The 12,807-nt window shown below is 41.5% G+C and overlaps 1 protein-coding gene across 1 annotated transcript; it reads right to left on the bottom strand.

Annotated features, from left to right (window-relative positions):
* Positions 1-266: 266 nt before the first annotated feature.
* LOC141763928 (uncharacterized) lies at positions 267-12,806 on the bottom strand. Its single transcript, XM_074628742.1, has 7 exons — positions 12,478-12,806; positions 10,527-10,642; positions 9,464-10,443; positions 8,189-8,284; positions 5,320-5,824; positions 2,586-4,532; positions 267-1,174 (listed from the first exon to the last, which is right to left on the bottom strand). Exons 2-7 carry the CDS (start codon positions 10,627-10,629, stop codon positions 816-818), a joined length of 3,990 nt encoding a protein of 1,329 aa, XP_074484843.1. The 5' UTR covers positions 10,630-10,642; positions 12,478-12,806; the 3' UTR covers positions 267-815.
* Between the last annotated feature and the right edge of the window lies 1 nt (position 12,807).

The raw sequence follows: 12,807 nt of genomic DNA, 5'->3' as shown, positions 1-12,807 counted from the left end.
AAAGTTGGATTTAAACGGAAGGCAGAGATATTGCGCCCTCTCCTGGTGGTCGTGTCTAGAAAGGGAACCAGCAAATGGGGGGTAACTATCGCGAGATTAAAGGTTGGATAGGTTCGTCGGGGAAGGGAGTCTCGCGAGAATCAGATCAGATTTCGCAATTTGCTGGTGACCTTCTAGACATGACATCATCTTCTTACCTTTCTGTATCTCCAGGGATTAATTTATATTTAATGGTGTAAAAAAACAAAACACAACAAACATGCATGAAAAGACGGATTTTTTCTTTTTAATAAACCATAATAATAATTACATAATTATGTAATTTACAGAAAACACGCTGTGCTTTACAAATACAGGCTCAAAATAAGGTTTCTTTTCAACAATAGTTCCTTTCAGAGAGACACAATGCAGCTAAGTGCTTTTACCTTAATCAGTCTGACAATTCAAATCTTACTGAACATGTACAATTAATAAAATTATTGACAAATGTGAACAACAGTAAGAACTTTTTTTTCCCTTTATGTAATCGATGCTTTTAGCATATTATTAATGGGAATTAAACATCCATTTGAACCTTGTATGTTGAACTAAATGAAAGTGTCAAAACCAGCGCACAGCCCGTTATTCTTGCTTATAATCGCCAGACACTGACTGATGGTGAAAACAGAAAAAGGAAGGACATAAAAACATATAGCTTCACAGCATAATGGCCTGGTATCTCTGTGAACATACATAAAACCAGAACAAAGAGAACATTAGGAAAGTGCTGAACTAATCACACAACATAGTAAAAAAAAAATAAGCACATACAAAGGTTACTCTGCCTCATCTCCAGTTACATCAATGTCATTCACATCTTCCTCCTCTTCTTCCTCTGGAGTTATTTCCATGTTGTCGAGTCCATTCTCACACTCTACAGTCTGAGGCACTTTGTCTGGAGAGTAAAGCAGAACGTCCACCTCCACTTCCTCCTCTTCCTCTTGGTCGCAGCCTGAGCTCTTGCTGAACCCAACAGTGTGGGACAGAGGTGGACTAGTCCTCTCGGGGTTCAAGTTGTGGTCCAAAGGCACTTTGTCTTCTTGAGGCAGGTGCGGGTCACTGTGAGACGAGCCTTCATTGTTGATAGCAGTCTGCTGTGTTGTATCTGGAACTCCTGCATCACAGGCTTTTTGTGCTAAAAAAGAAAGAACTAAATTGGATTATCTAGAGTAATTGGGACATTGTTTTTGAAAATATACGTTGACACTTTGAACACCACAAGCCGAGTGCCATCTGGTTCCATTATATTGGAGAGAAAGCATGCATGTCTACGGCCGATATCTCCAACACTCGGCAACTCAAAACAATCTTGATTGATAAATAGCACCACAGGTAAGAGGCAAAATATGAACTGTCCCTTTAAGTACATTTTGCTGATAATAGATTTGTATTTTTACTTATGAGTATGAATGCAGGACTTTCTTGTAATGGAGTATTTTTACATTGTCGGATTAATACTTTTACACAAGTTAAAGATGGGAGTACTTCTTCCACCACTGCTACGAGGCTTGATACCACTAAGGCTAAATTGGAAAAATGTGATTCGGATGCACTAAGCCTGTAAACAGGGTTCTACCAATACTTGAGTTTTTGAATGTAATGCTGCATGTCTCTTTATCTTAACAGCTCGTCTTAAAACTAGCCCAACATTCAAGCATCTTGTGGTCGTTGCCATCAGTTACAGTGTCATTCTTTATATTTCCACCAGATGGCACTAAAGTATCGAGGACGGACACTGCCTAAATCAAAAATAAATTAATAAATGACTCAATAAATAAACAAATGTCATTAAATGTAGCAAAAATCATATTGAGAATAAATGTAGCCATTAATTAATTGATAAAAATGTGACAAACTGATATTTCTGTTTTAACTTGCTTTTCTTTTTCTTTGTATTGATTCCCTTATTTATTTACTCTTCTGTTTAATTTCTCCTTTATATATTTATTTTTATACATCTATCATTTTTTGCATAATTTATACATTTTTGCATTTATTTTTTATTTATTTTTAAATGTATGTATTTATGTATTTATTCATTTATTTATACACAATTTTCTCTTTTCATTTCATTTCAATTTATTTCCCCAAACTTGTTTATTTCTGTATCATTTTCTTTATACATTTATTTACAAATTTCTTTTTACATTTCTTTATGAGGGGGCTGTCATTCAACGTGTTTCGTCTTGATAACAATAAAGAAGCAAATTAAAACAGAAATATCTATGTCACATTTTATCAATTAATTAATGGCTACATCAGTTTTGCTACATTTAATACATTTATTTATTTATCGAGTCATTTATTCATGATTTTGGCAGGTTCCGTCCTCTATACCAAAGTAGGTTGTTTTTAATCTTACACATATTGTAGTAAAAAATTAGTTTTTCCAGCCTAACCAATAAATCAAAGATTCAATGGTTCAATAGTTGCCGTTCAGCTTTTCTCATTTTTCATTTCATATTTCCCAATTTCTACTCTCACTGTACACACTAAAAAGGGCTTGAAAATTCTGCCAACCATGACTACAGGAGCAAACACGTTACCTTCATCAGGATTCTTCCGTGGCTGATCCGTCTCAGCTGCTAACTTGGCCCCCTCTTCTCCCAAGACGTCAAAGGAAAACACTGCATCATGGGATTCATCACAAAACAGACTGGTCTCCTGACTAGTAGAAATGTTTCTCACATGTAGCTGTGATTTGCCATACTCTGCTGTTGGTTTGTTGAAAATCTGATTGTGATTTTTGTCACCTGTGACATAGACGAGGGCGTGAGACTCTTTAATCCCGTCCCTGTTCTGAGGCTGAGCAATGTCCACTTCAGTCTCCTTAGTTAATTCTTCACATCTGCCACCACACGCCTTCCCTTCTTCTCTTTCGACATCTCTTGCAGTTTCATTTGTTTCATTGGCTTCTTTTGACTTTCTTGTTTTTGAGTGTTGGCGTTTGATAAGCTTTTGAAACTCCTTCAGATTGACCATCTGTGGCCGTTTGGGTGCCCCAAATTTACTTCCCGCTGGGATTACATCATTGTTATTGCCTTCCTCAGCATTTATGGTCTTCTTAAGTGGAACTGCCTCCGCCTCACTTCTATTCCTGATCCGTTTTTTACGCTTTCTCTTTGGTTTTTCGCTCCCCTCCTTTGGCAAATTGCTGTCAATTTGTGCCTCACTTTTTACATCGCAGCTCTGTTTATCAATGACGGCAGGACAGCTCTCTGGAGGGCTCTCTTCGACCTTCTTTTTCCGTGGCCTTCCGGGTCCCCGCTTGAGGATTCCTTCTTTATTCACAATCTGAGCTCTGCGGGCCGTGGGTTTTAAAATTGAGTTACTTGGCATCTCTTGAGGTTTTTTTAAGAAGCCCCTGGTCCTGATCCGTGTCTGGTCAGTGTTGAGATCCCCGCTGGTTCTCTCTCCTTGACTTTCTGTGATGGTCGATGGTTCATTTGGTTTCCCTACTAATTTGTTTGCCGGGGTTGAAGAACTGGCAGCCATTTCTCTTTCCCTCGCCAGCACGTTGTTGCTCGACAAACTGACTGAACAAAGGCTCAGGTTGATTTGCCGCTTTGTTCCATCGCTGACTTTCACAAGCTTGAATGTATGGAAAAGAGAATCGGCTTCTTGTGGATGACCTGGGCGCTTCCGCTTCCTCCTTTTAGGCGCTGCAGCATCACCTTTAGTGTCACCTTGTCTACATTTTAAACTTTTCTTCATCTTCCTGGGATCAGATTCCAGTTCTGCCACATCTTGATGACCAGCAGATACTGCTCCTCTGTCTTCCACTTCGTTCACAGTACAAGATGCTGCCCGGGCTCCACCACTTTGTGGATTCAACTCCAGATGTTTCTGCCATTGCTTCGACGAAGAGCTGCGGTTTGTATCCTGTGGTGAAGACGTACTTTCATTTGCTTTGTGAGTGATGGCACTGAGAGGAAATTGTAGTGATCCAGGGTTTACTGTGAGCCAGGGTCGCCTATGTAGAGACGGCTGTGGCTGCATTTTATCGCTTTGGTCCGTTGAGTTGTTGAGGGCAGGCTGATGTTTTGCTGCTGAGGTAGATGGCTCTAATGGAGAGAGACATGGAGGAAGCCGCAATTCATCCATGCAAGGTAAAGAATGCGAGGACTGCGCCTCATTTCCATTCGTCAGGGGTAAAAACTCTAGGATGTTCCGACTATCTTGTGAAGACGGTTCCTGGCATAGTGGGTAATAAGTAAGGGTAGTAAGTAGCTTCTGCCCACTGGAGAAGAGAGCTGTGGGTATGACTGATGTGGTTGTGGGTACTTCAGGATATGGACAATTTTTACTTTTGGACGGTGGCATGCCCTGGTGAATAGCTCCATCTCTTTGCCCCATTGGTGTGACAGATGAGTGATACTGAGAGGAGTGCTGCTGCTGCTGCTCCTGCTGCTGGATTAGCACAGCAGCTGGCTGTACAGATGAAAGGCTTGAGCAGCTGGGCTGGTTCTGAGCTGTAAAACAACAATAGACACCTGTACAACAGGTGAGAAGACTGCCATCAATCCATCTGGAAATTACAAAGCTGAGGTGGTTGGTGCTAGGGTGGGGGTTTTGGATTTAAAACAAAAACGATCTCCGTCCAGACGAGCATTTTAGAATGAATCTCTGTCCATACTACCATGCCTGAAAACGCATATCACATGACCATTCACACACACTGGGCATGCACCGTGCCGGTGTAAACAGGAAGCAGCGCTGGACACGGGAATTAATGTAAAGCGCTCGAATAATTGCTTGCTTGCTTCCTGCGCATGTAGGCAGTACTAGCATTATAAAATGCTGAATTTAACTGCACAACAGTTGCTAGCATAGACAACAAGGTCACAGACGCTTGTAACTCATAACTGAAATTAACCACCGGTGGTCGAGGCTGATGTTGTATGTTTTCTTCTAGAAAAGGTTAGACGGACGAACGGACGACCTGAAAACATAATCGCCAGCGCAGAGGCATAAAATCACAGATAAAGGACTACATAGATTCAACACATGTACAAAGCTATATTAGTAAATATAAAGGGGAAAGAGTCACAACAATGTCGGAAATTTCTTTTTCATTAACCCAATTAACAAATCCCTCCCTCTTTGGATTAAAAATGGCTACTTAGTTCATTAGCAGGAACTCTCTAGCTTGCGGGCCCCACTGCTAAGCAACATATTAACCTACTATTTATCAACAACGCAATTATTAAAGATAACAGCCTACACATCTTGTTAGAGGAAAAAAGTATATATCATAAGGAAACGAATGCATCTAGGTACCTGTATCGGTTGATGAGAGACCAATTTGCGTCCCAAAATCCTGGTAATACATGCACCCTGCTGGACTGACGGCAGCATGCATCCGACTCTGCTGTCGCTCATTCTCTGTAACTGGGACCTGGCAAATGGCCGGTGCTCCGTCATGGTTTGGTGGAAGATAATGAGACTTCTTGCAGTCCCTCTCCAAGTTTGGCAGGATGTTCAGGCCCATCATGATGTCCTCCAACAGCTTCTCTATCTGCTCGTCACACTCCTCTGCAGTGCCCGTAGGCTGGGGCAGTGGGACTGACTCGAGGCCGTCATTTTGGTTTGGGGCGAAGCAGTCACTAGAGAAAAGCTGGGAGGCAGAGGGGGTGATGGGGTGAGGTGGTGGTTCGGGGGAGATGGCGGTAGCATGTTGAACAATCTGGGTCTCTGGTTTATGAATTGGGCCTGGCTGGACAGAGGAGGGATGAGGCTCACTGTTTGTAAGGTCGGTCTGCGGCCTTTTGTGGTTGGACCCATTCTGTAGAAAGATAAAGAAGAAGTAACATATCTGTTATCATGTTTAGTTTGATAAGATTCAATTCATATCCGAACTAGGGCTGTCAAAGTTAATGCAATAACAACGCGTTAACGCAAATGCATTTTAACGCCATTAACGCATTAACACATCTTGCAATTTTAAGGTTGCAGCGGGCTCAGTTTTAAAGCTACTGGTATCATATGTTACTAGACAATTTAAAGAATCCACTGGTACCAACCATGTTATGCTAGCTTGATGGGAAGGAGGATAAATGACACTCAAAACTTGCGCTAAATTCTGGCGAGGAAAAACTGGCATGGCCCTTTTCAAAGGGGTCCCTTGACCTCTGACCTCAAGATATGTGAATGTAAATGGGTTCTATGGGTACCCACGAGTCTCCCCTTTACAGACATGCCCACTTTATGATAATCACATGCAGTTTGGGGCAAGTCAGTCAAGTCAGCACACTGACACACTGACAGCTGTTGTTGCCTGTTGGGCTGCATTTTGCCATGTTATGATTTGAGCATATTGTTTTATGCTAAATGCAGTACCTGTGAGGGTTTCTGCACAATATCTGTCATTGTTTTTTGTTGTTAATTGATAATAAATAAATCCAGTAATAAATATATACATACATACATTTGCATAAAGCAGCATATTTGCCCACTACCATGTTGATAAGAGTATTACATACTTGACAAATCTCCCTATAAGGTACATTTTGAACAGATAAAAAATGTGCGATTAATTTGCGACAAACTATGGACAATCATGCGATTAATCACGATTAAATATTTTAATCGATAACAGCTATAATCAGAATCAGAATCCTTTATTTCTGTTGTCATTTTATTTATTATGTAATTCCTAATAATTATCAGCGTGGCTGTGGTGCTGCTGATCTCAGGTGGAATCTGGGAACGGATGATGAAACAGAGCTGCTGTCCATCAAGCCTCAGGCAGCTGCTCTGGCAGTTACTAAGTTAGGATTTTACCTGACGTTTGCATCACGCTGCCTTTGACTTCTCCCAGAGTGCAGCGCCTGAGCAACTTGCCAAAACTTCAGTCTGTCCACCTGCACCACCTCCTCCTTCCTCTGCCTACTCTACTCTCTCCAGAACGTGCATCATCAACTCTGACCACGGCTTCCGAATAACTAACGTCTTGTGGTTTTGCATCACCGTGTTTGTTGCACAATAAATTTGCCTATGGCATTATTCTCTCTCTTAACATTTCCCTTCCGCAATCCCATTCCTTTCCCATGCAAAAAAAGACAGTTACATGTAAATAGTGAATTTGTTTCAAAAGATAAGGTTATTTGGTTTGGTGTGCATTTCAGGAAAAAGAGAGACCTGGCACTCAGCACTCAAAGCAATATGAGACAACAGCACCAAAGAGACGACATTAATTGTATTCACCACTGCAGGTGCATCAGTCACTGCCAAAATGATTAGGGTAGACCGATACAGTACAGCTAATTGGCTAATATGACCGAGATTGTAGTTGTGTTTGCAAAGGTAATTTAGATATTTGTGTCTTCAAAGAAAAAGTCATAATAATTATAATGGAAATTATATTCCCTGTAGACCTTTTCATTGCCATTCTGTTGCTGGTGACACAGCTTTGTTCCAAGTTTACCTCCTGACAGCTACTGGATTAACCCTCTGAGACCCACAATAGACCCGTCTTTGTCTTCTTTAGGGGGGTACAGGGAGACTTTAGGGGGAGATAGCAGGTCAGCAGTAGATGTCACATAGAAGTGGTGTACATCATATGAAAGCTGGGAACCACAAGAGTCTCAGCTTTACAATGATACCCAATTTATGTAATTCCAAGACTGTTTAGGGATTTTTCACAGCCAAATTTTAGCCTAATTTTGGAGCGTTATTTAGCCTCCTTCCGGACAAGCTAGCATGACATTGTCGTTGTTACCAATGGATTTCTTAGGTGCCCTAGTGTCATATGATATCTGTAACGTCACTAGCTCTAAAACTGAACCTGCTACAGCCTCTGAAAGATAGTGAAGTCGGTCTGGATCGCCCGCGATCCCACGGCTCATTTAGAATGTTTATGTTGTCAAGTTTGAAAAGGTCTATACACACAATGCATAAACATGAGCTACTGTCCTTAAAAAATATGTAATATCTTGCAGTTGCTGTGTCGTTCTTTTGGTAAATGCTGTGAAACAATAGTCTTGTTCTATCTCTGCACTGCCATGCATCACCAAGACTAATTATTATGGAGTATTTATTGCACTTGGCAGATTAAGTGATTCTAATTGTAATATAAACATCCAATCAAATCCAAGTGAATTGGAAGAGAAGTGTGTCCGTGTACAAAAACACAGTCATACTTATTTACCTGTTTCAAGGAGGTAAGAACTGACAACGTCTCATCTGCGTCTTGAAGGCTCACAACCTCCCACACTTCTCCTTTGGTCCTCCTCCTCAGCTTCACCTGCACGGAGGGAAGAGAATATGGCGATGATGAAAACACCAAGGATAAAAACGAGTGGGCTTCCTACACATTTGTTCTGACAGTCTGACGGCATCATGAACACATCAAAGCTGAGACGTGACAAAGCCTGTCGTGAAACTAAATCCTCATTTCCTTTCTTCTCTTTGTTTGTGAAACGTAGGAATCCCGAGGCATTTTTACAGTCATGACTGCGCTCGAGGGGAAATGGAAACATGACTCAAACCTTTAGACAACAGCGGTTGAGTGATTGTGACACCCTGACAAATTTGCTTGATGGAAAATGAATCGTTCGCTACAGTAGGTAGTTGCAAACCGACAAAATGATCTCTAATCTTTCAATTGCCTTAAGACAAACGTCACACATTGGTTAAAGTGAAAGTATTCCCAGAATGTTTAGATCACAAATTGCATGACAACTTCATTAAATGCTCGCAGCAGCCTCAGTTAACAAACCAAACCTGTCTGTGAAAAGTGTCCCAAAGGAGGCAAAAAAAGGTCTTTTTCAGCATTTTTATGTCTTCATTACAGACAGTAGACAGACGACAGGAAATGAGAGGGAAATATGTAACAAGATCCCCAGCTGAACTTGAACTGGTGACGGTGCGGTTCATGGTTGGCACCCTTACCCCTAAGTCATGGGTGTGCCCCGTATTTTGCCATTTTGAATGCCAAATTGGCACTTCCTGCAAGCGAGGGAAGTCTCGATACTTGAGGGGGTACAGGACTTTTGTCTGTTGAGGTGTAATTCTGCCTGATAAACTTTACTGTCCATCACAAAGAAGGGGAATTTTGTCCTTGAGTTTGTTCACAATCAATCTGTATCTCACCTAATAGCGTGATGTAGTTTGTTTAAAGCCTAACGTTAGCTTTTCACTTCTGGCGATTGCATTCACACTTCAAAAATCATAAAAGTGGTGTTCATTTGTGGAGATTATTTTTCAGAGTTTATTTACTGCAATAATCCAAAAACCCAATGGAAATATCCCATTGGCTTTTGTCGAGGGAACCAGGGCGATGCTAACTTCCCGGTTGGCCTACAAAAATATGTTATCTCTGGAGCACTGTATATAGCTTTCGGGTTTATGCACACACCTAACTGCAAGAGAATACTTCCAAGTCTTTTCTACGGGAAATAACTAATTAACTAATCCTTCTTACCTTGATAGAAATCTGTGCAGTCTCCGTCTCCATCATCTGCTGCATCTGTTTCATCTTAGCTAGGCTCTTTATCCCTAAATTTGCATGTGCATGCCTTTTCTCTGTGGAGTTTTCCTCTCCTCGCATCTCATCTCTGCAGCTGTGGGTTGGCTGCTCTGTATTTTCTCTATTGTCAGCTGGTTTGCCATTTGTTTCTCCATCTTCCAATCCTGTCCCTTCTTCAGCCAACACTTGTATATTGTCCCCAAACTCAGATGGCTGCTGGTAGGCGCCATCTTCCTGAGATGTTGGGGAGTTTGAGTCATCACTTAGGGAAATGGGGAAGGTCATCACTTTGCTGGACAAAGTTGAAGTTGACATGGGATTTGTTGCACTGTCAGAGGATCGGTCGAATGCAGACTCTCCATCGCTTCGTGCTCCTCTATGCACATTGGAAACATGTGGGCAAGGAGTGCAACTAAAGTGTTTATCAAATGTGATGTTTTGGGATTGCAAGAAGATAGAAAAATCCAAACTTTGAGCTACAGAGGATGCAGGCTCTGGGGTTGGGCCTGTGGATACACAACTTCTCTTTTCAACTGGAGAGTCTGTATCCCTCCTTCCAGCCATCTCAGCCTGAACTTGCACTCTGCTTTCACTCCTCTCTCTGCTTGCTTCTGCCTTCTCTCTGCAACTCCCAAAACAATTTGTTTTCTGGGGTTCTCCCTCCTCCCCCCCTCCATTTGTCTGTCCTTCAACAAGGTCTGTGATCCCAAACTGGCGGGCTGCAGACAACACGTCATTCTGCTCTACACTTCCTTTTACCTCCAGTTCCCCGGAGTACAGAAGACTAACAAGCTTCAGCAGGGTCTGGGCCTTCACAGCCTGGAGCTGGAGCTCACGCTTCTGGCCCAATGGAGGAGACGGGGTGGCTGACAGCTTCTGAGACAGGTAGGGGCTGAGAGCTGCAAGGATGCAGCTGTGGGTTGGGACTGAGATGCCTTTTGTAAATAGTAAGAAAAACAATCTGGTTAATTATTTATTAACCTTCAATTTAAAACTTTAGGTATGTTACACAGCTCACCCTCGGTTTGCAGCAGAGTATCACAGAATTGGGCATTGTTTTGTTGTCTCTGCAGCTCTCTGAGAAGCTGCATCTCATAACCTGGCCACCGGTACCGCTGCATGTCCACATCGGCACTGGGAGTAAGGAAAGAGAGAAGAGATAGATAGATAGATAGATAGATAGATAGATAGATAGATAGATAGATAGATAGATAGATAGATAGATAGATAGATAGATAGATAGATAGTAACGTTATTGATCCCGAGGGAAATTCAAGTTTCCAGCATCACAGGTCCATAGTGCAAAACATGTTAATAAAAAGGCAGTAAGAAAGTTAGTAGTGCAAAGTACAAAATACAAAAAAATATACCAGATATAAAAAATACAAGAAGATGAAGAAAACTGTTAAAAGTGAATATAGTGCAGGGTAACAGCTGTGATACAGGACTATTAAAAAAGTGAATATAATGCAGAAGAGACTGTTAAAAATGAGTATAGTGCAGGGTAACTCCAGTAGCTTAGTCTATGAAAGTGCACTGTGTGCATTATTATCTGTCCTGCAGACCTTCCTCCTTTGTGTCCCCCCCCCCCTAAAGAAATATGGTTAAAATTACTGTTAACAGCCATATTAAGACAATTACAAAGACAGCCTACTATCACCTGAAGAATATAGCAAGAATTAGAAGACTGATGTCTCAGCAGGATTTGGAAAAACTAGTCCATGCATTTATCTTCAGCCGACTTGACTACTGTCACGGAGTCTTTACTGGTCTTCCTAAAAAATGGATCAGACAGCTGCAGCTGATTCAGAACCTGCTGCTGCTAGAGTCCTCACTAAGACCAAGAAAGTGGATCATACCAGTCCAGTTCTGAGGTCTCTACACTGGCTCCCTGTGTCTCAGAGAATTGATTTCAAAATACTCCAGCTGGTTTACAAAGCACGAAATGGTTTAGGGCCAAAATACATTTCTGATCTTCTGCTATGTTCTGAACCATCCAGACCTCTCAGGTCATCTGGATCAGGTCTGCTTAGTGTCCCCAGAGTCACAACTAAACATGCAGAAGAAGCAGTGTTCAGTTTTTATGAACCAAATATCTGGAACAAGCTCCCAGAAACCTGCAGGACCAACTCTGAGTTCTTTAAATCAAAGCTTAAAACGTTCCTGTTTGCTGCTGCCTTTTATTAAACCAGATAATGATCTTATACTGCACTAAAACTTTTACTCTGTGTTTTATTATACTCTAGTTTAGCTTCTATCCTAGCTTTTATTTTTAGCTTGTTTTTATTTTCTAAACTTTAATGTTTTTATAACTGTTTTAATTATGTCTTAATGTTCTTTTGCACTTTGTCGCAATGTTCTTGAGTGTTTATGTAAAGCACTTTGAATTGCCCTGTTGCTGAAATGTGCTATACAAATAAAGCTGCCTTGCCTTGCCTAAAGTACTCCTACTGCTGTTGGTGCCACCGTGGGCCCACTTCAATCTACCTGTTCAACATAGCCTACCATTAACTCTGCATAGCGTGTATCATCAGACTTTATTGTGGACTCTGAGCACGTGGAGGAGCACACCTGCCCTCGCGCAATGTGTCAAGTTGGTGAACTTCCTGTTAAAAACATGTCTGACGTTTTATTTTTGAGGGCAACTTTGTACTTTCACTTCCATTTATTCTATTTAGGCTATAATTTGACAAAATATTTTTCCTTCATGTGTTGCAATTAACATCTTCTGGTGGCTAAACGTTAGCTAGCGTTAGCTAACTTTATCTTTAGCAGACAAATCACACACAAAAAGATTCAACGAATTAAATAAATGTACAAAGTCCACCTTATTTACGAAGTTTTATAATGTAGACTGGAGTTTTAACGTCACCACAGTGCTGCACCTTTAACAATGTTATCTATAATGCTACCATGACGTCTAAAGTGAGGTAGCTAACAGTTAGCATTAGCTTGAACATGACACTTACCAGTAGCATCACATGTTGCACCAGCAGAAGACGTGTTTTGGGACATTAAACTGGACACTAGCGTTAAACTCCGAAATTGCAGCAGCGTTACATGTTTCTTCTTGGTAGTGGCTAGAAGGGAACCAACAAACTGTAGAAACTCTCGCGAGATTGTTAGTTAGAGTTAGGTCGTCGGGCAGCGAGTTTCGCGAGAGTTTATGCAGATCTCGGATCAGATTTCGCTATTTGCGGGCTCCCTTCTAGACACGACCATGTTTCTTCATTTCCCCCAAGGCGCCACCTACTGGCCACTCTGTCACATGACAATGAGGAAAACTACCTTGACATGGC

This window comes from Sebastes fasciatus, chromosome 3 (assembly GCF_043250625.1).
Source record: "Sebastes fasciatus isolate fSebFas1 chromosome 3, fSebFas1.pri, whole genome shotgun sequence".
Taxonomy (NCBI): Eukaryota; Metazoa; Chordata; class Actinopteri; order Perciformes; family Sebastidae; genus Sebastes; species Sebastes fasciatus.
Note: the sequence above shows the minus strand (reverse complement) of the source record. Positions and strands in the feature narration are given on the sequence as shown.